At 50.8% G+C, this 23,955-nt stretch overlaps 2 protein-coding genes across 3 annotated transcripts in view; one reads left to right on the forward strand and one right to left on the reverse strand.

Annotated features, from left to right (window-relative positions):
* The window catches only part of LOC136194583 (uncharacterized), an 11,362-nt gene extending 11,010 nt beyond the window's left edge, over nt 1–352 (reverse strand). The window contains exon 1 of the mRNA XM_065983770.1: nt 40–352. The gene's annotated coding sequence lies outside the window, so the exon portion shown is untranslated. The remainder of the gene's footprint in view (nt 1–39) is intronic.
* On the forward strand, nt 292–23,825 carry LOC136194582 (uncharacterized). Of its 2 annotated transcripts, none has more exons than XM_065983768.1 (19): nt 292–17,820; nt 17,882–19,709; nt 19,769–19,933; nt 19,994–21,001; nt 21,054–21,352; nt 21,404–21,454; nt 21,512–21,615; nt 21,669–21,767; nt 21,829–21,938; nt 21,997–22,090; nt 22,138–22,234; nt 22,293–22,384; nt 22,440–22,523; nt 22,578–22,730; nt 22,783–22,891; nt 22,945–23,048; nt 23,097–23,154; nt 23,206–23,547; nt 23,601–23,825. In XM_065983768.1, the coding sequence occupies exons 1-19, from the start codon at nt 331–333 to the stop codon at nt 23,733–23,735; spliced, it is 22,422 nt and encodes a 7,473-aa protein (XP_065839840.1). In that variant the 5' UTR covers nt 292–330; the 3' UTR covers nt 23,736–23,825. The 2 variants fall into 2 exon arrangements, with proteins under 2 accessions (XP_065839840.1, XP_065839841.1); XM_065983769.1 differs by having other exon boundaries at nt 21,997–22,084.
* Nucleotides 23,826–23,955: the final 130 nt, after the last annotated feature.

Raw genomic sequence — 23,955 nt, forward strand, 5'->3', positions numbered from 1 at the left:
GGAAGGGGTTACAACGAGTATCACGTGACGAAGACGTACAGTCACGCCGATTACGATTGGCTATCCATGGAACGACGTCGTCCGGGCAGTCGCGACGAGGAACGTCGTCATTTCGTTCGCTTCTACAACGGCAGCTTTCTTCGCTCGTCCGATCGGCACATCGTCGGTCACATGCCGCGCACGAGCGACGGAAAACAGCCAGACATAGTCTTGGGCGAAAACGAGCATCGAATGCGCATGCGCGCCTTCTCAAAGCTCGCGTTCAGGCAGATATGCAACGATTACGAGAAGCGCAACCGACGTTCCGTCGGACATTCGAACGTCGCGTCGATGACCGCAGACGGCGTCGCCGTGTCGCACAAGATACCGAAAGGAAAGTCGATTCCTTTAGCAATGTTCAGCGACGGGACTCAGAAGCCTCCCAGCGATATCAACCAGTTGCTCGATTGCGTCGAAGAGTCCGTTCCGACGATCGAACAGTCGAAATGCGTTCTAAAACTAAAGGACTTGGTGCGCGAGAACGATTTCTTAGGACGACGCGTCGTCGACGTCGTCTGCGACGAGACGAGCCCCTCGTCGTATCGTTGGAAGTACGTCGTTCAAGTTCTCGGCGAATCGCACTACGGACAGGAGTGCCTCGTCGAAATCGTCTCGAACGCGTCGCTGCCCGCCTCCCATCGTCTTCGCGCTCTTTCGTCGACGCGCGACATCGTCGATCCTCATCCGCGTCTCATTGACGTTCTCTTGAATGTGTCTTGGACGACGAGCGATCACGTGACGATGCGTGAACGGCGCGTCGCCGTATCGGCTCTCGGCGTCATAGCGAGAGTCGCTCGAACCGAGACGGCGAATACGATCGTGACGCACTTGGAGTCGCGACTGCGTTCGCAGCCCGTTCGCGGCGGCCACGTGCACGAACACGTGGCGACGTACGCGAGAGCGCTTGGAAGTGCGGCGCGCAACGAAAGCTTTTCGACGCTTACCGAACTCGTTCAGCATCCGTCAGCGAACGTACGATCAGCCGCTCTATTTGGATTGCGTCGCTACAATTGGAGCGACGTCGAACCGATATACGTCGAGGTGTTGAAAAATGCGACGTCGACGTCGCAAGAGCACGTTGTCGCCGTCAAAGCAATGATCAGACGCGTTGACGAGGTATCCGACGTTGCCGTGGAAACTCTCGCCGTCCTATACAGTCGATCAATCAATGAACGCCTTCACTCAGAGTCGAGCTTGCGAGAGTTTTTCTCGCGACGAACTGATCCTATATCGCTCGACGCTCTGAAGCGCGGTGAACGACTGCGTTCGGTGCGAGAAGTGAAGGAGACGCTGGTGAAAAGATCTCTAGGTTACGTCGACCCTCTAAAGCCTCTCGCCGACAAAGATTTTGGCATCGACAAATCGTACTCCGTCGACATCGGTGCTTCGGATATGAAGTCTACGTTGACGGCGGGTCTGCGCAATCTCGTTCGAATCTACTTGTCGATATTCGATGGCCAGTTTGACATCGACAGTCACAACGAAGCCAAATCGCGTCTTCACATGTTCGACGACGACGTCGATTTGATCGACGGGGAGGCGATCTTCGTCGTCGGCGTCGCCTTCAAGAACGACATTTTGTCGAATTTACTCAACGAAGTTCTTGACACGGCCGTGAAAGTCGTGGGCGAAGTGCGAAATGCCATCGCTCCGCTCGTCGAAGCGGTCCTTCACATGCTCGACTATCTCGAAGTCGTGTTCTCCGACATCGATCGTCTTATAGAGCCAATTCAGCCTATAATTGACGGCTTTAATCAGGCCGTCGATATGCTTGACTTGGCTATCAATGCGAGCTTTGTCGCCGATTCTTATATCATCGCTGTAAACGATTACGTATTACAGCTCCACAATCTCAATTTGGCTGACCTAATTATAGGACAACTCGAAACCGTAGTGGACTCGTTTTTGACGCAGAAACTGGAAAATTTGACAGCAATGTGTAACTCGGTCGTCGTCTACGTCACCGAGCCGATTGATCAGTTGAACGGTTACATTACAAACGTGACGAACATCGTGCAAAATATCACGGACGTCGTCGACTCGTTTCCTAACGATCCGGCAACGCAGTTTGGTTTGCAAGTCTGTCAAGTAGCCGATCAGCTACTGAACTTCAACGCGTCCGCTATCTTAGACGGAGCGAATGTTTCTGCGATTCTGACCGGTCTCTCCAATCAACTTTTAGGCGTCGTCGAGTCAGCGGGTCTATCGACGTTTTATCAAGCTCTCGGCTTGGCCACAAATTTCACCACTTTCATCGACGAAGGCGCTATAATCGTCGACGGGCTTCGTCACGGTTTCGCCGTAGGAGACGCCGTCGCCAAAGAGCTTATGACTCAATTTCAGACGTTTGTCAAACTCTTCGAATCGACGCTCAATTCGTCGAAAGCCGTCATCGACGATCTTCAGGCTCAGCTCAGCGGCGATTCTGTCGTCACTCAAGTGACGAACATCGTTCAGCAGCTCGCTTTGTATCCGATTTTCAGTTCGGGTTTGGTGAACGCCGGATTGGACGACATGCAGGCCATTATCGATTTGGTGGAAAAAGAGGTGTGCGACACGGTGAACTCGACTCTCGTCACGCTGGAATCGTACGTCGACGCGGCGAGAAACATTTGCTACGAAGCGGCGAGCGATCTCGCTGACGACGTCGTCGGCTTTCTGAAGAACGCGTCCCAGGAGATATTCGGCACGTTTCCGTTTAACGGGTCGCGTCTCGACACCGTCGACGTATTTCAAATAAGTCAGGATCTATTGGAACGAGAAGTCGGTCTCGTTACGGAGTTCTTGAACGACGAAGTTTTGACGCATTTCGACGAGTACGCGTCGGCGTTTGTCGAGTCGGTCAACGAAACCCTGACGGCCAATTTTGACGTGTTTGTCGCCTGGTACGAAGCAACGTACGTCGACGAAGCAGAAGCGTATCTCAACGGCAGCGAGGAATTTATCGAATTCGTTGCCACGACAAAGAACGTCACTGACCTGGTCGCGGTCACACTGCGAGGCGTTCCGGGAATCGATGCGCTTAAGAACGTTATGGACGCGGTGCTCGATACGACGCTGAACGTTGCTGGATGGATCCAATCGGTGCTCGAATTTCTGACCCAATCCGACAGTTTCGTCAACGCCGGCGAAAAGGTGCGCGACAAGATTTTGAATTGGATTCTATTCAGTTTTGCCGAGTTCCGCTCGATTCTTCAAGAGCTTTTGGACAAATTTTCTGCCGCTCTCCTTCAGGCCGGCACCGTGGCGATGAGCTATCTCTCTGGTGGCCTGCAATTCGTTCAGGACATCATAGACAGCGTTTTGTCGCTCGTGGATGTTATTGACAATTACGTGTCGAACGTTCTTCAAAATATTCAGAACGTTGCGACGAATCTGAAGTCGACTCTGCTCTCGTCCTGCGCATTCAGTATTCGCGTCGACGTCGTCGTCACCTACGGCGACATGATAACGACCCTGCAGAGCTCGTGGAACGCGCTCGTCAACGCGACGACGAACAGCGCAAGCGAGAAACTGATATCTACGACCACCGCCATTTTAGCACCGATATCGTCGCTCGCGGAAAAGATTTCGAACTTTCTCAACGATTTGTACAAGCTGACCGACGTTTACACGGGCGATTGGGCTTCATATGTCGATGCCAATTGCGTCGAAGGCACTCTGTGTCTCAAGCGGATGTTTAGCGATGATTTGGAAAAGTTAATTCTTGAGGCGAAGAGCATTTTAGACGAAATAGGATTGCTCGACCAGTTTCTCAGCATCTTCGATGACGTCAATAATTACGTCGAAATGCTTCTTGGTATGATAGAGCAGGTAGAGGCAAAACTTCAGTCTCTGTTAGACTTCGCTCTTTCGACGGTCACAGAGAGCGTCGTCGCACTGGCCAATTCGGCTCTGGACATGCTCGTGCCAAGGGAAGACCGAAACTCGTTTGGTGCCACGTGCAGTTCCCTTGTGAATGGCTTTCCTTTTGTCGCTAGCTTGGACTCCGTCGCTCAGCTCGGAAAAAGCGCGTGGCACGGCGTGAGCGACACGTTGCTCGCAGCTCAAAGCACGAGTCTGCTCGTAGCGGACGAGTTTTCGGAAAATTTGGTGAATCTCTGCAATTTTTTTACGGCTCTCAACGCGACGAGCTACATAATGAAACCGGCGGCGAAGATCATCAATAGTGCCGTGTCGCTTGCCTGGGAATTGGAAGGCTTGGTCGAAGACCCCATTCTTTCCGCCCTGCGCCTTGCGTCAGACGTCGTTCTGGGCTTTCGATTCGTTGTCTACGACATTCAGCAATTCATCAGCGATGAAATCGTGAAACGAATCGATGACGCTATTCGGTGGTTAGAAACAGAGCCGCTCAAGCTCCTGAACACCGTTCGCGGCTGGATTGACACGCTCTTATTGATTGACACCGGTTTGGCTCCGGGAACGCTGGCCGATCCTTGGGAACTGCCGTACTGTTCCAACGACACGTGCGTTCAAGTGATGCGTCGATCTACGGGCACCTACAGGAACGTCACATTCAAGGTGAAGTACACCCATGTGACCGTTCTCGAACGAGATCGAACGATAATTCCTGGCTTGTTTGAGAACTACCAAGTTCAAGGAATCTCTCCGATCGACACGGAGGGCTCGCATTACGTGCTCTCGATGTTTGGAACCGAAGACAAGATCGACAATCCGAACCTTCTCGTCATTCAGGAGAAAGGATCGGGCGATATCAAGCGAATTTTCCGGGTTCTCGACGCCAACGGAACGGCCGTTCGCGGCCGATTCGGCGTTCTCGTCGTGCAAGATTGGGTGTACCTTCACGGCGTTCACAGCTTCACCGGCAATGACGGAGGATCAGTTGGAATTCTCTACGGCATTCGCAAGGAATCGTTGGAACCGCTGACGGAAGTCACGACGCCGAAAGACGTCAAAATGACGCTGAAAGAGTTCTCGGACTCGTTCGGAACTGGGATGTTTTACGCGGCGAATGAAAGCTATTTGTGGATTACAGATTTTCTTGACAGCGAAGGCAACATGCTATCGGGCGATCCGCTACCCGATCATCATACTTTCGACGCCGAAAGCGGTCAGAAAGGCTGGATCGCCGGATATGCGACGGATTTAAGTGGACTGATCGAAGCGTCAAACAAATATCAACCCGACGACTTGCCCGTCGAAGTCGTTAAACCGAGCGAAATTTTGACGATCGGTGAAAACGTCGCCGGCGCCGTTTCCTTCGTCCAGTTCAACATCGAGTTCTTTGCCGTTTTGCGTTGCGTTGCGAAACCGGGTTTCAGCTGCAAGCTCGACTTCATCGAACCGCCGCATACGGAGGACACGAGTTTTAGTGGCATTCCTGTCATGTACGGCGTCAATTTGGAACTTGATCGATCCGTTCGCGTGCCGTCGGGTGCCGTGGACGTCTGCTTCATCGAGAACGGTGAATCGCTCGTCATCACGCACAATAGCGGCGCTCAAGCGGAGCAGGAGAAACGTACAGTGACCGGCGGCGACTTGGAGGATAGTACAATATCGCTAGCCGTGCCCGTTCTACGAAACTCGTTTGATCCGAATGCCGTTGCCAGTAATTCGTTGTCTCTCGTCGTTCTTGGCGATCCGATTGTCGATGAGGAGCTTATCGATTTCGAAGACGACAATTCTCGGCGTCGACGAAAGAAACGACAAAACGACGACGAGAACGCGTCGGATTGTTACACGAACAGCGGTGAAATCTATAACGTCGACAAGATATTCTACAAGACGTGCGAATTTCCCGAATTGGACCCCACCTGCGATTCGGAGTGGGTTGTCGTCGCCGAGTATTTGGGAATCGTTCTCTCGCTTGAGTACGGCGTCTCGGGCCGAGTCATCGTCGATTACGAGGCCGAACTGTGTCCACTTTCGCAGACGATGACGGCGCGTCTTCGGCCGCAGGGATCGCTGACTCTCACGGGCGCCGTCACCGTTACGATAGGCATTGCGTCCGCTTCGCTTCGACTCGACATCACTCTCTTAGACACGATGTTCGTGCCCGCACTCGACGTCGGCGTTCGAGGTGACGTGCTGAAAGCGTGCGCCGACTTCAAGGTCATAAACAAGCCAATTACTGTTACAATGAGCGTCGGCTTCGGCATTATGGGACCCATTATACATTGTCCGAGTTGGAAGATTTGGGAGTGCACGTTTGAATGGGGCACCCTCTTTACTGTGTGGCAGGTTCTCTTCTCGTGGTCGTGTCCCACCCAAGTACTCACTATCCTTCCGGAGATTTGTTTTTCTACGCCGGACTTGACTCCGCCCGAAACGAGCAAGGCCACTGTCGCAGCGAGACAAAACGACGCGCGATCGTTTACAGTCGATATGGTCGGCTTTCGCGATCCGGAGTCCGAGTGGTTGCATTTCACCGTCACCGCGAAACCGACGGTCGGTGTCGGGTCCTTGGTCGAAGAACGAGACGTCGGGGACTCGGAAACTGCTACCATTGGCAATATGCAATGGTCACACGGGTCGCACGTCGCTGTCACGGTCTCGTGTCACAACTCCGCCGGTCTGACGTCGTCAATCACCGCTGACCCGTTCTTAGTCGACCTGACGCCGCCTGAAGCCGTTAAGCTTCGCGATGGAAACGAAACTGTGGACATTGACTACGATTGCAGCTATAATGCTATTCAAGCGACGTATGACGATCTTTCCGAAAAGGAGTCGGACGTTGCCATAGCCAAGTGGGCTATTGGGACGACGAAAGGCGGCGAAGAGCTGCAACCCTATACGGACATTAAGCAAACGAAAAATCTTTCGAACAGCAATCTCGTCTTGAAGCACAATACGACATATTACGTGTCTTTCCGAACGATCAATTCGGTCAGCGTAGAAGGAATTACGACGACCGACGGCGTTCTTATCGATCACACAAAGCCTCTAGTCGAAAGTTCGGTCACTCCGGCCAAGGACGGTTCGTACGATTGCGTCGACGACTATGACTTTCAGCTTGCGCAGGAGAGTTTTAAAGCTTGCTGGTTGGGAATTTACGACGAGGAAAGCGGAATGGACTACTTCGATTGGACCGTTGTCGATTCGTCTGGTCATAAGCAATTCGACGCCGTGCGCGTCGATCGCTACTTTGGCTACAAGGACGGTCTTCATTTGATTGCAAAGGAGACGTACGTCGCCTTTGTTGTAGCGTTCAATCGAGCAGGTCTGAGTAGCCAATATGCGTCGGATGGAATGATAGTCGACATAACGAATCCCGTCTGTTCGGAAATTGCCGACCTAATTCCAGGCTCCGTCAACGAAGACGCCGACTTTGCGGCGAGTCTGACGAATTTCGGAGCGGCGTGGACGTGTCAAGATCCCGAAAGCGGAATCGCCGTCGTTCAAGCGGCAATCGGAAGCTACAAAGGCGGCACGGACGTGCTTCCGTTCGACGACGTCGGCTTCGGACCGAACGGTACTACCCAAGTGATATTTCCGTCCTTTCCATTCTTCCATGCTCACCGGTATTTCGTGACGGGACGCGCCGTGAACAAAGCCGCTTTGATTACAACATTCTGGTCGGACGGGATCTTGGTGGACGAAACGCCGCCAAGCGACGGGGTTATCTACTTGCGCGATGGCGACGGCGGCAACAACATCCACTCGCCTGACATCGATTTTCAGACGTCGAACGAGGAAATCTGTGCTCGATGGACGAACGCCTTTGTCGAGCTGGAGAGTCCCATTGAGAACTACTACGTTTCCGTGTACAGCTACAACGGCACCATGGTGCAAGAGGAGCTCGACGTGATGCTCAAGACGACGGTCTGCTTTTCTAGTCTTGCTCTCCAAAACGGAGCGATTTATCGCGTCGCCGTACGAGCGCAAAACGCTGCCGGTTTGAGCGTGACAATTGAAACCGACGGCGTTCTTGTCGACGCCACGTCGCCGCGAAAAGGCGCGTTATACGACGGTCAGAATTTCGGCATCGACATTGACGCTTGGACCGAGAGGACGTCGGCGTTCGGCAATTTTAAAGTTTGTCAGTCGTACGAGACTGTCGATTTTTGGCCGCCTGACGAGCCTTTTCGACCTCCTAAAAAGCCATGCGGCGCTTTCGATTTTCTTGACGAAGAAACCGGCATTAGTTACGTCGAAACGAGTGTTATCGATGAGAACGGCCTTGATATGGCGCCGTGGCAGTATGCAGGGCCAACGTTTTATTCCATGGGACGAGTCATTGACGGCAAACAAGGTGGATTTTATCGTTTCGTTGTGAGAGCGTACAATTTTGCGGGTCTACGCACAGAAACGGCGTCGAACGGAACCGTAATAGACACGACGTATCCCGTGCTGGAAGATCTGATTGAGTACGACTACGATAGTCCGGACAGAAGTGATATTGACTATCTTAAAAAAGCGGATGTGACGCTGGGTGTGAGCTGGTCTTCTCGCGAAGACGTTACCGAAATTGTCGCTCGAGACTGGGCGATTGGTTCGTATAGCGGTGGAACTGATTTGCTCGACTTTACGTCGCCCATAAACGCGAACTCGACTTATCATGGTTTGTCTAGCTTGTCGCTGGGCCACTCTTACTATGCGACGGTGCGAATCACGAATGCAGCCGGCCTTCGAACTGTCCTGACGACTGACGGATTTTTAGTCGACTACCAACCGCCGTCCAAAGGATACGTTCAGGACGGCTGGGACACTTACGACGTCGACTACCAGACGACCGATACGACCGTGTGGTGCTTGTGGCGGTGGATTGACGATTATGAGTCTGGAGTCGCGGAGCTCTTCGTCGGCGTCAGTGAAAAAGAAACCGGTTCCATTTCGTCTAGGAACGTGTCGCCACTTGCCAATAGGGCAATGATCACGAATCTCGACCTTCTCTCCGGTCACACGTACGTTTGTAATGTAAAGGCAATCGATTTCGTCGGTCTTTCCTCCGTTTCTTCATCGAACGGCTTTCTCGTCGTGACGTCGCCGCCAATTTGTTCGGGAAGCGTTTACGACGGCGAATCGGGCGAAGTGGATATCACGTCGCTAAGCGACGTATTCGTCGCTCGCTGGGATCCATGCTCCGACGAAAGAACGACAGTGGAAGAATACATGCTCGGAATTGCGATCGACTCGACTGGGCAGACGTTCGCTTATCCATTCCAAAGCTTTGGAAGTCTTCTGATGGGTCGGTATCAAAATGTCGCGCTGAATCAGAGTTCCACGTACTATGCCGTCGTTCGTGCCGTCAATTCCGCCGGACTTACGACGACGTTTACGTCGGACGGAGTTCAAATCGACGCGACGCCTCCTATGTGTTCGCACGTCGGCGACGGGCCGAACGGCAACAGCGACGTCGATTTCGAGACGACGCCGCGCTTTGCCGCCGTGAATTGGAATTGCTTCGAAGACGTCACGCGCATCGTGAACGCGAGTTGGATTATGGGCATTTATCAGTACGGCGACGGAGTTCTCGCCATGTCCGTTGACGCGTACGCGTTTGAAGCGAGCACGGACACTATTCTGCTTTCAGACGGAATCAAATTCTATTCCTCTCTCGTTCTGTTCAATGAACTGGGCCTTCGTTCGGTGTACGCGACGGATGGATTTCTCGTTGATACCAGTCCGCCTACTGTCGATTACGTCTACGATGGCTTGGACGTTGGACTCGATGCCGAGTATCAGGGAACGTTAGACGACATTTCTGCCAACTGGCAAATCAGTGACGTTCAGAGCGGCGTAAGTCGATACGTCGTCGTCATATCGCCGCCTCCTGTCGAAGGCGGAAGTCAAACCGAAGTCGTTGGGCACAGCAAAGTCACAATGCCGGTAGTGTTGAATCAAGGCGGCGTTTACTTTATTTCCGTTACGGCTTTTAATAATGTCGGTTTATCGTCGAACTGTTCGTCGAATGGAATAACAGTAGATGCGACGGAACCGGACTGCGCCTACGTTTATGACGGACCGGTTATAGGAAGCGACGTCGCCACCCAATCGGTCGACGAGCCGTTTGCCGTCAATTGGAATTGCGTGGACGACGTTTCTGGAATAAAGCGAATGGAATGGATAATTGTGAACAAGCACGCGCAGACAAAGTGGAAAACGATTCTTCCGAATAACGCGAACGTTTCGTATGCGTACGACTACGTCGTCGCTCAAGACGACGTTCTCCAATCGAATATCGTTGTGCAGAACGGCGCCGGTTTGTATATCTTTTTGACGACTGACGGCGTAATCGTCGACTCAACGCCGCCGAAAATTTTTGACTTCACCGTTGTTTATATTCCTGACGAGCGGACGTTTCTTCTGCAGTGGCGTCCCGAAGATTTGGAGACGGGAGTCGTCGAATCTCGCTACTCGGTTGGACTCAAGCAAGGGAGTGGCGACGTCGTGCCGTTGACGTCTGTTGGAGAGAACGTCGATGCGTCTGTACAGATCGACGATGTCGATGTTACTGTATACTATTTCAATTTGTTCGTGATGAACGGTGCACGAGCGACGGCGACCGAAACGGAAATTTCTGTCAGCGATAGGACAGCGCCTGTGTTTGTCGGCGACTTGAAAGTCACCGTCTTGTATCCGGAACGTCAAATACCGACGACTGAAACAACAATTGATGACGCGTCACTTCTCGTTTCGTGGAAACAGATCTATGACGTCGAGTCCAACGTTGTCGCGCTCTCGTGGTGCCTGAACCTGATTGAAAGTCAGGAGCCGTGCAGCTTCCAGCCTTTGCCTGATGACGCTCTTAGTCAAAACTCTGCTGAAGTTATTGGCTTTACTTTGGAAGACAGGCAACAGTACACCGTGACAATGCAAGCGATGAACGGCGTCGGTTTAACGTCGTACCAACAATCGAATGTGTTCACGGCAATCTTCGGCGAAGCGGCGCCCGGAGCCGTTTATGACGGTGCCGGCTACGGTGACCAAAACTATCAGCCCCATGGAGATGGAATTTGGGCTCGGTGGGAAAAAGTCCACTTCGCCTCGGGCAGTAGCACAAATCAGTATTCGTGGGGCGTTGGCACAAGCCCGGACGATTTTTCCGTGCAGGAGCTGACCGATGTCCAAACGGCGACTCAGGCTCACACTATAGTTCAAGACCTGCTTCTGTCCGGCGTGACGTACTACGTTACGGTACTCGCGCGCGACCTAAACGATGCTGAGGTGAAGTCCTTTTCTGATGGCGTGACCGTCGACATGACTCCGCCGACATTTCACTCGCTGCAGTTCGGTGCGAGTCGCTCGTTGCGATATATTTCGAATCGCGACAGCTTTTGGATTTCGTGGAATTGTTCCGACGAGGAGAGTTTTATTGCAAGATACGAACTGTCTATCGGAACGACGGCCTATTTGACGGACTTGCTGCCCAAACGGGAGGTCAACGCTTCGGCGACTCGACTCAAAGTTGAGATGGAATCGATGGCGTTTACCAAGGAAGAAGAAACGGCGTTTCTAACAATGACAGCGCATAACAAAGCCGGATATTCTACAACGTACGTCTCTCACCGGGTGCTCTTCGATTTCGTGAAGCCGAATAAAGGATCCGTCCAAGTTGCTTGGACGGCAAATGGACAGCTAGAAGCGCGTTGGGAAGACTTTTGGGATGAGGGAGGCTTAAGCCACTATGAATGGTCAATTGGAACGGTGCCTGGAACTGATGACGTTCTTCGAGCGACCTCCGTTGGACTAGCGAACTCTACAATGAGTCGAAATAGCGTCATATTCGTTCAGGGAACGCTCTACTACGTTTCGGTCACGGCGTACGACAAAGCCGGCAACGGTGCAACGGGACAAGCGGCTCCTCTGATGCGTGACGTCACTCCTCCTCAGGGACGATCCGTCGCGGAAGGTCTTCGGTACTACACGGACACTGGAAGCATTCACGTCACGTGGGACCCTTTCATCGATAACGAGACGAATATTGTCGAATATTACTTGTGTGTTGGATCGAACGTATCTCTATGCGATGTACTGCCTTCAACCTATGTCGGACTCGCGCTGCAGTACGACGTCGATTCGAGCCTTTTCACACCGGGAGAAAAACGATATGTCGCTGTTACGGCGGTCAATAGCGTCGGTTTGCTCGGGCACGCCTCCTCCGATGAAATTGTCGTTGATCGCTCGGCTCCCGTCGCTGGACAGATCGAGGTGGCGGGGGGAAAATTTGTCAGTTCTCTGGAGCCTTTGGTTGTTCGCTGGAGTCGATTTTACGACAACGAGAGCCACATCGACTACTACGAGTGGTCTCTGTGCCTGGAGGACATCGGCGAGTGCGCTGTGCCTTTGGAGAACGTGCACAATCTTACGGAAGTCTCCAAGGACGGTATCGACGGTCTTTTAGATGGCCGATGCTACGTTGCTCGCGTTGTAGCGCACAACAAAGCTGATCTATCAACTCAAAGCGAGTCCGAATGCGTCGTTTTCGACTCGACGCCACCCGAATCGAAGGGAAAACTCCTTTTCGTCGCAGACGACAACGACGAAGAGCCGAGTCCGAAAACAAACGTCAGTTTCAAATGGGAGCCTATTCTAGATCGCGAGAGCTTTGTGACTTCGCTGCGTCTCTGCGTTCTGCGAACGCAAGTCGAAGCGTGCGACGCGACGATTCCTATTACGCCGACGACGTCGTCCGAAATTTCCTTACGACTTCGACTCGATCGGAACGAAAGTTACTACGCCACTCTAACTGCGACAAACGGCGTCGGACTCGCGTCGATTCTCACTTCCAGCACTCTGAAATTTGTTTCGACGGCACGCCGTGGCCGCGGCACTGTCGTTGATGGATCCGAACGGCTTGCACTGTCCTACCAGGCATCGACGACTTCCGTGTCGTCGAACTGGTTTGGTTTTAGCGGCGACGTCGTCGAGTATCGCTGGGGCGTTGGCACGACGCCGTACGACGCCGACGTTCTGCCGTTCGCCGACGTTGGACGTCAAACGAGCGCTTTCGCAGCGGGACTTGATCTCGCTCCCGGAAAAGTCTTCTATAATTTGGTAAAAGCCGTTGATCGATTTGGAAGGACGTTTTTCGTTGCGTCGAGCGGCTTCACGGTTGACAACACGGCGCCTGTGATCAATTATGTTCGCCTTGGGAGACGAGGCGACGTGTACGGGCCCTACGAAGCGTGGACGGGTTCGGTCGCCTTTTTCTGGAGCGTTGATGGCGACGAAGAATCGGGCATCGAGTCGACGACGTGGTCGTTTTGCGCTAATTCGACCCTCTATTCATGCGCAGCAACTAACATAGTGGTTGGTAACGCGACGTCTGTCACGACGACTATTGCCGTTGCCATGGGCGCGTGCTACTACGCAGAAATTCGCGTGCAGAACGGCGCCGGTCTAGCGTCAACGGCTCGATCGCAGTGCACGGTGTTTGACAATTCGCCGCCGATGGGCGGCGTTGTTATCGATGGCGACGGCACTCAAGACAGGCAATATCAGTCGTCGAAATCGCGAATGTCGTTTCATTGGTCCGACTTTTACGATACCGAATCGTCAGTGAAGTACTACGTTTACTGTATTGGAAGCAGCGCTTTCAGTCACGACGTCCGCGCGTGTCACGATGTGTCGAACGCAACGTTAACGATGACGGTTGGAGGGCTCAATCTCGAACACGGTCGCATCTATTTCGCAACGGTTTACGCCGTAAACAGAGCTAATTTAAACCAGTCGGTGTGCTCGAACGGCGTCGTTGTCGACGACACGCCTCCTGTCGCCGGTGCCGTTTTCGATGGAGCGAAACGGCCAGATATCGACTATTCAAACAGCAGTTCAACCGTTTCGGCGAGTTGGGATCAATTCGACGATGATATTAGCTCGATTAGAAATTGTTCGTGGTGGGCAGGAAGTAGCAAATACGATTCGGACATCGTTCCTCGAACCGATATAGAACTCGCTACCCAAGCGTCGTCCACTGGACACTCCATTCCGTCCGGTTGGCGCGTCTTTGTTAGCGTTGCCTGTGCAAATAGCGCCGGTATGACGACCACAGCGCACTCCAATGGGTATCTCGTGGACACGACGCCGCCGACGGCGGGCTCTGCTCGCTTCACTTTGTTTGACCATCCGGCTCCGGATTATCTTTCGGACGTCGCCACTTTGGTGCTCTCTTGGGTAGGGTTCTACGAGAACGAAACTAGTCTTTCTCACTACCGTTTCGCTCTTGTGGTTACCGGAAAGTCAGGAAAAAGTGCAGGCGACTTCATCAACGCTGGGCTCTTGAGTAAAGTTTCGTTGGAAGGAGCGGGTCTTGTTGACGGGTTTCCTTATAAAGCCAAAGTTCGCGCCTACAATTTAGTTGGACTTTATTCGCAAGCGGCGACGAAAACTCACATCGTTGTCGATCGATCGAAGCCGGAAACGGGTCGCGTGGCCGACGGCACAAGCGTGCAAGGCGACGTAGATTTTCAATCGAACTCGACCCTTTTGTCCGCTCATTGGACAGGCTTTTCTGATCCCCAAAGCGGAATTCAAGTATATTGGGCGTGCTACGGATACGTTAACTCGAACCAAACGTTGGATTGTCAAAGCATCGAGTCGAACTTATATGTCGACTTTTACGGGGCTCATCTACTCCACGGATCTAAGTATACCGTTACCGTGTACGCCGTCAATCGCGTTAATTTGACGAGCGTCTCTTCGCGTTCAGACGGAGTACTCGTCGATGTGACGCCGCCCTCGCCGGGTGAAGTTTACGACGGCACCGATTTTGCGGACGTCGATTATCAGACGAGTCCCACCGTCTTCTCCGTCAGCTGGACGAATTTCGTTGACGACGAAAGCGGCGTCGAATATTACACGTGGAAAGCGAACGTCAACATGTCGTCGTACGAGATGACGTATATTAGCGAGCGAAACGTCGGCCTATCGATGCACGCCATTGCTTCGGGTCAAGTACTTTCGCAGGGAACGCACGTCGTGTCGAGCGTCAAGGCAATCAATAGAGCCGGCCTCGTAACCGAAGTGCAGTCCGACGGCGTCACGGTTGACATGACGAGACCGCTCGGCGGAATCGTTTACGACGGACGTCCGGACGACAAAAATGACAAAGACTACCTCGCCACGCAAAGTCTCGTATCCGCACACTGGGCCGACTTTTTCGATCCCGAAAGCGGAATAGCCGGATACAACTACACTATTTACGAGCACACGTTCAACGAGGTGACGAGTTCGTGGTCGCTTGGCGTTGCCGTTGCGAAGATGGTGAATTTAACTAAATTTCAGAACTTCACAATGGCCGTAGACGGCGGGATGAAGCCGGGCTATCGATACACGGTCGCCGTCACGGCGCACAACGGCGCCGGACTCACCGTCACTGTGACTTCGGACGGGTTCCGACACGTTCCGAACAATCTATGTTTTGCCGTGGATTCCCGTCGAGCTTCTCGCTTCCATTATCATCTTTCGGGCGCTATCGAGCTCGACGAACCAGCGCGCGTTCTCTGTCCGTCCAACTATTCCTTAAGTGATTCGAATATTCTGACGCCTTCGACTGACTTTGCGTTCACTGTTTGGCGAGAGAATTCGTCGCTGAGCAATGGGACGGAAAACAATGGCACGAATATGGTGGAAATGCTAAATTCGACAGAAATTGGCACTTTCGTTTCGCCTCTTTCTCCTTGCTGTCGGCAAATCGGCTCGCTGCCCGTTTCCTACGTTTCACCTCACCTATCATACAAGCTTCTTAATTTTGACGCTCAATCGACGTCGTCGAAATTGATTTCCTTTAGGCGAATGGCGATCGCCGACGCCCGTTCCGTTGCGTTCATGAAAATATCGGACACGTCGCAAAAAGAGACTTTTTTGTCTAATTCCTCTTCGACTGACGCGCCTCGTATGTACGTCTCGGGCGCCGAAACGGTTGCAATAGTTTACGACGATCGTTTTCTGCTCGTCGACGCATCTCGAGAAGTCGACGTGAACGTTAAAGGCTACGTTATTGTCGAGAGTGTCTGTCAATCGGTGTCGTCGAGCGCCGGTACCTTTTGCAGTGTCGTGACCTTGGCGAATGATTGGACGAACGTCGCTGTTAGCGTTCACTGCGGTGACAGCGACTTTGTGGTATTTGGTGTTGTAAGCCCTTCCGGTAACGGCTTGGAGTTGACGTGGAGTTTTGTGCAGATGCTCGTTTCCAAGCTCAGCACGTGCGACTTCGAAATGTCTTCAGACGAGTTTGGCAACGTCCTCTTGAGAGATACTGCAACTTTATCTGTGTTCAATTGCCATGTGAACGACCAGTGTTCTAGTATCGGCGAACATCAGCTGGGAGATATTCTATCGGCGAAATTGCTTCCCAAGACTAGCGAGATTGTTGCCTTGCACGGAAGTCAAAGCATTGCGTTTTACTCTTTAGACTTCGATCTCATCTGCGAAACCGTTCAGCTGGAAAGTCCTCTTCTCAACTTCATGGAAGTAGACCAATATTCGTTTTCAAATGACACGCAGGTGCTCACCATCGGAACCAATCACCTTTATGTCACTCTGTTTCAGACGTCATTTGCGAACGTAGGTGGTTGCCAGCAAATAGGCGGCGTCGAACTGACTTCCGACTATCTTCCCCACGCGGTTAGCATCAAGGACGAAATGATCGCCTTTGGCTCGCCGGACACTGACGATAATCATCTGCGCATGCATCTCTCCGCCTATTGCAACCCAGGCAGCGAACGAAGTCGCAAGAGCGTCGACTCCTTCGTGCTCGAATGCTATCCGTGCGTCAACAAGCGCAGCTCGGGCGGCGGTCACGACGACTGCACGCGCTGCTTTGAAACGCAGTGTTTCGATCTCAATCAGACAACAATCGACGTCACTTCGCCGAGTCTTGATCTTGAAAACGGCGCCAAGTACACGATCAAAGTGGACGCTACAAACGAAGGCGACAAAGAGGCGACCGTTTCGTCGCAACGAATTGTCGTCGATTTTACACCGCCCGTCGTCGGTCTCGTTCACAACGGCGATAATCAGTCGGACATCCTGTACGCCGGTTCGACCGATTATGTCCTCTTCGTGAGCTGGAGCAGTTTCTACGACACAGAATCTGACATAATGGCGTATCTGTGGTGCGTCGGGTCGTCGCCGTACGAGTGCGACATGTCGCCCATGGAAGAAGTCGCCGCCAACGTCACTCAAGTCGTCTGCGAAGCGTGCATTGGAAAGTTCGTCGACAGAGTTACCTATTTCTCGACGGTCGTCGCCGTCAATTGGGCTCTTCGAAATTCGTCCAACTCGTCCCTCGGCCTTCTGATCGACTTGACGCCGCCCGTGATCAGCTTTGTGCGCGAAGGCGATAGCGGATCGGTTGACTTGGACTTTCAAATGGCGACGACGTATCTCAAGGCAAACTGGGCCGCCGACGATTTCGAGAGCGGTATATACGAATATGACGTCGTAATCGTCCCGGGAGACTATCGCGCCGCTGCCGGTAATCAGACCGAGTGGATATTCAATAACGTGACGCTGAAATTTGGCGCAAGGTACCGCGTTGTACTTAACGTCACAAACGGCGCTCAGCTTACTTCAGTAGCGTCAAGCGACGGCGTCGTTATTAGCGACAAAAATGCGGCCGTCATAGACGATCATTTGCCGGTATCTTTGTACACAAACGACATCAACATTGATGTACAGCAGCCCCCGTTTCCGCCTCCTGACAACACGGAGCCGCAGGACAAAGCGGGTCTCAATCGGACGACGGGTGTTCTTCAAATTTCAGCGTACTCGTTTTCCGACGGAACGGACGTGGAAGTGTATGAATTGACATTTCGCGGTTCTCCTCTTCCGCCTGGCGTTATTAACCCGTACAAGAAGCCTCCCCCAGTGCGCGGAGTAAGATACCACTAATTATACATACGAAAGTCTAAATAGAAGTTAACGTCATTTATTTTAGCTAACCTACGCCAACTTCTCTGCGTATCTGTCGGTGTCGTCGACGTGGAACGAGAGCAGCTCATCTCCGGTATTTCGCGTTAGCGTTAATGCCTCCGTTTTTGAAAAGAAAAACGAAAGCTCTGTTTTGCTTTGGGTCTTTTTCTGGAAGAATCAAAACTGGGTGTTTTTGGACCAAACAGTTGAAACTACAAACAACGAAACAACACTCTCAGTAGAAACAAAAGGCCTAGTGAAAGACGGCGTTCAAGCGGTACTTTACTACAATTTCAGCGGCAATCATACGTTCGCTGTGAGCAACGCGAACGCGTACGGCGAAATCGGTCAAAACAGTCTGACGATTCCCGTGCTACGAACGCGCGGAAGAGCGAGTGGAATGCCTTTGCATTGGGAATTGATCCCCATCCAAGGCTTCCTCTCGTCCCTTCCTCGGAGGGGCGTTATTTTCTTTGACAAGATGGAAAGTGTTCGTGTCGTCCGTCTCGGCATTAGATCGGCGAAAGGTGCCACTTTTGCCAGTGCTATGTTTCGAATTTTCGGCGACCAAAGTCACCCAAGCGTTACAACGGGACAAGATGTGACGTCTATAACGCTTTTCGCTTCAAACCGATTCCCGTACGGCGTCGTCCAATTCTTGCAGCAACCTAGTCAACCAATTATTCTACCGGAGAAGACCAAGACTGTCTTTCTCTCGGTCGGTCGCTTCCGCTCCCACGCCAGATACAAAAACCTACCAGTGACGTTTAGAACGAGAATCGAAGACCAACATGGCAACGCCGTAAGCGGTCAGATAAAAACGTCTCGAGACGTGTGGCAAATCTTCGGAAAGGAGCCAACCCTGGTTGATTTTACCGTGGTCGATGACGACGTTCCAGAGCTTAATACGACGTACAATATTCTCATTTACTCTGCGTCGCCCCACGCCGTTCCCGGAGTAAACTCGAAATTCCAAGTGTTAGTTGAAGAGAACGACTCTCCGTACGGCGTTATTGATTTCGGATCAAATGGAACTGTTTCCTTTGAGGAAGACGAGGATACTATCAATATACCCGTACGACGTTCGCGGGGGCTTCACGGTTGCGTTACGGCGTTTTGGACGATTAGACAAAGAATCCCAGTCTACAGATCGTCTGTTCTGCCAGGAAATAGCAACCTCAAACTGCCTGATAGCTTTTCCATTCGTTTTAGTGAAAACGAGACGACGTCAAACATCAAAATTCAAATTGTTGCTGATTCTTCTTCTCAGCTTGAGAAAGTTTACGAAGTCGTTTTAACGGAAGCGAGAAACAAATCTCGACTCGGAAATCATACTTCGTATGAAATCCGAATCATTCCTAAGAATCATCACGCTCCCGCTTTCCCTGCGGCGAGAGCTCTGGCTGTGATTGACTACGCCGGCGTCATTAAGGATTTTGACTCAGTTTTTCAGGCGTCTGCTCACGATCCAGATCTCGGATTGAACGGTCTCGTGCGCTACAAAATAACGGGCGGGAGTTGCGCTTTTTTGCGCATCGACGCAAATAATGGGACAATTTTCTTCTTCGGTGCGTTGTACGACCGCCTAAAGGACTCCTCGTTGTCTTGCCATGTTGATGTTTCGGCGGAAGACTCGGGTGACCGAAAGCTCCAGGGCGCAATGCGCATTGACGTGAAAGTGAAGTACGATTTCACTTGCCCGCCTGGAACTTACTCCAGCTCGGGTCATCTTCCGTGTAAGCCATGCGAAGAAAACACCTATCAATCTTCGTTTGGCTCGAAAACGTGCGTTCAATGTCCTCCTGGGACATTCGTCGTCAAAAAGGGTACCTTTTCAGCCAATAATTGTAAAAGTGAGATTTTTTAAATTCCTTTTGATTAAGAAATTTTAGTTCCTCTTGTCTTTTTACAGAACCTTGCCGTCCAGGACACTTTTCAGAAAGCGATGGATTAGAAGAATGCACTCCTTGTTCGAGAGGAACATTTCAGAGTCAGCCAGGAATGATTTCCTGCGATAGATGTCCTTCCAAAACGACCACGAAACAACCGGGTTCCATTGACGGCCGCTACTGCCTTGGTTTGTTAATTATTTGATATTCACAACACGTCGATCTATTGAATTATTTTTAATTTTTAGGTGACAAGGACGGCGATGGAATTCCTGATTTAAACGACAACTGTTTGCTCGATCCCAACCCCGATCAGAACGATTTTGATTCCGACGGTCGCGGCGACGCGTGCGACTGCATTCCACCGAGACGGCCAAACAATCCTTGCTCTCTCGACGAATCGGCGCTGTGTCGGCAGCAAAATAAAACTTTCGATTGCTGGTGTTCATTTGGTCGGGGCGGAAGACGTTGCGAAAAGGAAGCGGACGAATGCGATGGCCATCTCTGTGTCGATGGATCGACATGCGTTGATTTATTAGGGATGTACAAGTGCTCGTGCCCGTCCGGTGCGTGGGGATTTCACTGCGGATACGAGGAGCCTCTTCGGTTTAGTGTGGCGGAAAATGCCTCGCTCGGATATCGCGTGGCTCGTATCACGTCCGAAAAAGACGACTGGGATCAGTTCACCACTCAGGCGTTTCGTCACGCGATTATCTCGGGAAACGACGCAGGCTGGTTTCGCGTGGACAAAGACGCGGGTGATCTTTTAGTATCAGGCGATATAGACAGGGAGTCGAGCTCTTCTGTCACTCTCACGATCGCCATCAGTGAGCATCGGCGACAGAGAAGTCGATTTGCGAGTCGTTCTACAAGCGTTAGCGTTCTCGTGGACATTCTGGATGTAAACGACAATGCGCCGCAGTTTCTTGACGGTGGATGGTACAGTGAAGGCGCTCTTGCAGAGGGAGCGATAAAAGGTACCATTATTGGAAGAATTCGAGCGACCGATCCAGATGACGGACCGAATGGGGAAATAAGATATTTCAATAAGGAGCTGGACGAAAACAACTCGCATTTTTTCGTTGATGAAATATCTGGCGTTGTTGCTTTGAAAACGTCGTGGTGGTGGCGGCAGAGTGAGAGGCGGTATGTTCTTCTTTCTTTCGTAGCGATGGATCGAGGAAATCCGCCCCGAGAAACGTCTCTTACAGTTCACATTTGCCGTTTCGGCTTTGCAGGAAAGACATGTGAAAAAGGTACGAGTCTATACTTGAAAAGGATTTACGTAGGTCTAATGTTTTCAAACAGAATTGCTGTGCCATGCCGGCCAGTGCAGTTCGTGTGGAAACGGAGTTCGCGAACCTGGCGAATCTTGCGACGACGGCAACAATGATGATTTGGACGGATGCGGAGCTCAATGCGTCTTGGAGGAATTTTTTGACTGCGACAATAGCATCGGCGAGACGACGAAGTGTCGTCACTACGCAGTGAATATGAATGGCAAAGAGAAATCGATGCTCGATCACTCCGTTTGGTATTCGAGAGGATCAGATTACGTTTTTATAGCTGAACCGAAAGTGATTGATCAAGGCCATATTGGAAGCAAGGTTTGGGGGAAATTTCCGTCTGAATTCGTAATGTATATTCACGTTTTGCAGGATTGGAAGTATATTGAATTCACGATGCCTGGTTCGAGTGAAACTGAAGAGGTTAGTTAGAATTTTAGTTCCTAGTGTATCTTACAGGCAATTCCACCGGCAATACAGGTTCTGCTTGCTTGGGGAGTAGCCGTTGAGGTGCTCAAACGATTCACGGTACATGAAGCCAATGCTATACTTTCGAGCGTAACCATTCACGCAAACACATCCAAGTAAGGCTGTTTTCTTCTGAAAAGGAATTGGAAGTGGCTTTATTATTTGTTAGCACGAGGCTACTTATAGAGCGAAAGTTGCCTGTTAGCCTGAAAGACGTTGTTCTGCTAGTTGCTTATAAACATCACGGGATGCCAGATTATTTGCCAAGGTATGAGAGTTATATACATTTAATTAAACAAAAGTCTGACGAAATTGTTGGTGAATCCTAGAGTCATTCATATGGTGGTCACAGACAGAAATGGGGCAAAGTCGCCTACAGTGAGTATTCAGGTTGCGTTCGTTGGAGCAAATAGCCACGCACCAATACTGAGAGTGTCTCGTAAGTGGGAGACTGTACCAGTATCTAATGCTTACTTATCTTATCACGTGCTAAACAGAGCAAGTGGCGCATTTCACGGAAAATGCCGCCGAAGCGGTGAATATAACTAATGGATTTCTTTCTCTGACTGATCCAGATCACGTCTTGTACGAGTTGTGTAAACAGGGCGCTCGAAACTTTAAGTGACGTTCAATTTTAGCTATCCTATTCAATGGGCAAGAATAATTCTGTCGTGCCTCCAGTGCGGCGAAGAACGCCTTTTTATTAACAAGTCTCATAATGGAGTCAATTTATCTGTAAGCATTTTAATTGTTAAAGTTACGTCGGAGTTTACTGACGAATTCTCAATCCAAGTATTTCAATTTCAACGGCACTTACTTCCTAAAAGGCAACGCTTCGACGGAAGCTTACACAGACCTTCTCAATAACGTTTCCTATTTAAACTGGTACATCATTTTTTTTCTGTACACTTAGTTGCTCCTAGAAACGATTTCTTTTCAGGGCCAAGGAGCCAAGGAGGCCTCTTAATCGAAGCGTAACCTTTGTTGTGAGCGATGGAGTTCACACGTCTACTGTCCTGGCAAAGTATGTATTTGTGGCATTATAATTTTTGTTATAGAAGTCTTTTTGTGCATACAGAATCGTCATTACTAACTTGAACGACAACCCCTTCATTCTGATCAACGGTGGTGAGAAAGCAGGAAAAGTGTCCTTCAGGGAGGGCCAGGATTTTGTCAGTTTAACAAATCAAGTACAAATTTTTGATGAGGACGAAGGAGATTTCATTACTAGGTAAACTTGTTTTTTTCTTGCAACAAATCGAATAGAATTCAAAAATTTTTAGAGCTACTGTGGCCCTTGATTCAAAGGACTTTAACAGTTTCCTTTGGTACAATGTTACGATTTTTCCGTCTGGTCTCACGGCAAAATACAATGGTTCTCGGAGAACTTTGGTTGGTCTACAAGTGTATATGCTTCACGTACTCTTTTCAATCTTATATTTCAGACGATTGAGGGAAAGAACACTCGAAACGTTTACAGTCGTGCTCTCGTCTCCGTCCAGTTTTATAATCAGCTGTCTTCACCTGCATTTGTCCCTTCTCACCAACGGTACTTTTCGAATTCATTCCTAGTAACTGAGAACCAATCTTTATATAGGCTTGTTGCGATAACAGTAGAAGACCAAGAAGCGGTCAGCGACGTCGTTAACATTGAAGTTAGCACTCTATTCAAATTTCAACAATTGTTATTATTATTATTTTAACAGGTAAACGTTATCGGAGTGAACGATCGTCCAATCGTGCGATTTGGTGGCGATCGCGAAAGCTACGCATCGAATTCCGTTCATCTAATACGCAGGCGAATCTACACGAGCACTCCCGACGGGACAGCTCTTTTCCCCAGCGATCTGATCGTTAACGACGTGGACAGTCCCAACTTAGCTGGGGCTTCTCTCCTTCTTTTTGGACACTTAGAAGATCAAGCTTCAGCCTATCTTAGAGTGGATCAAAGTCTTCTGCAGCGAACGAACGTTACACTCGTCACGTCTTCGGCTCCCTTCAAGAAAGTGTCGTTCACAGGAACCGCCCCAGTAGCAATTTACGAAAAGGCAATTGGTTTCGAAACATTGTTTAATTGCGTTTGTCTAATCTTTCTTTGCAGATTCTTCGATCAGTCCATTTTGTTTATCACTCGACCGAACATGGTGATCATCAGCACGCGATAATAAAGGCGTCCGTCGTCGACGATCTGGGCTCCTTCAGCGACACCGTTTTCGTTCTCATGCAAATTCCCTGACTTCAATATTATAACCGTTGGGCAAGTATGCGTACGTTGACAATCAGTCGATGAAACAAATGATTCCGTACTTTATCCATTTGGCATTTGTGTGAGCAGCGTTTCGATTAATTAATAAAGATCATCATTAGTCAGCGTGCACGTGATTGCGATTCTAGGTCCGGGGACGTCACTGAATTCTTGCCTTTCCAGCAGCCGCAACGCTCGTATAATCGCTCCG

The sequence above is a fragment of the Oscarella lobularis genome, chromosome 13 (assembly GCF_947507565.1).
Source record: "Oscarella lobularis chromosome 13, ooOscLobu1.1, whole genome shotgun sequence".
Classification (NCBI taxonomy): Eukaryota; Metazoa; Porifera; class Homoscleromorpha; order Homosclerophorida; family Oscarellidae; genus Oscarella; species Oscarella lobularis.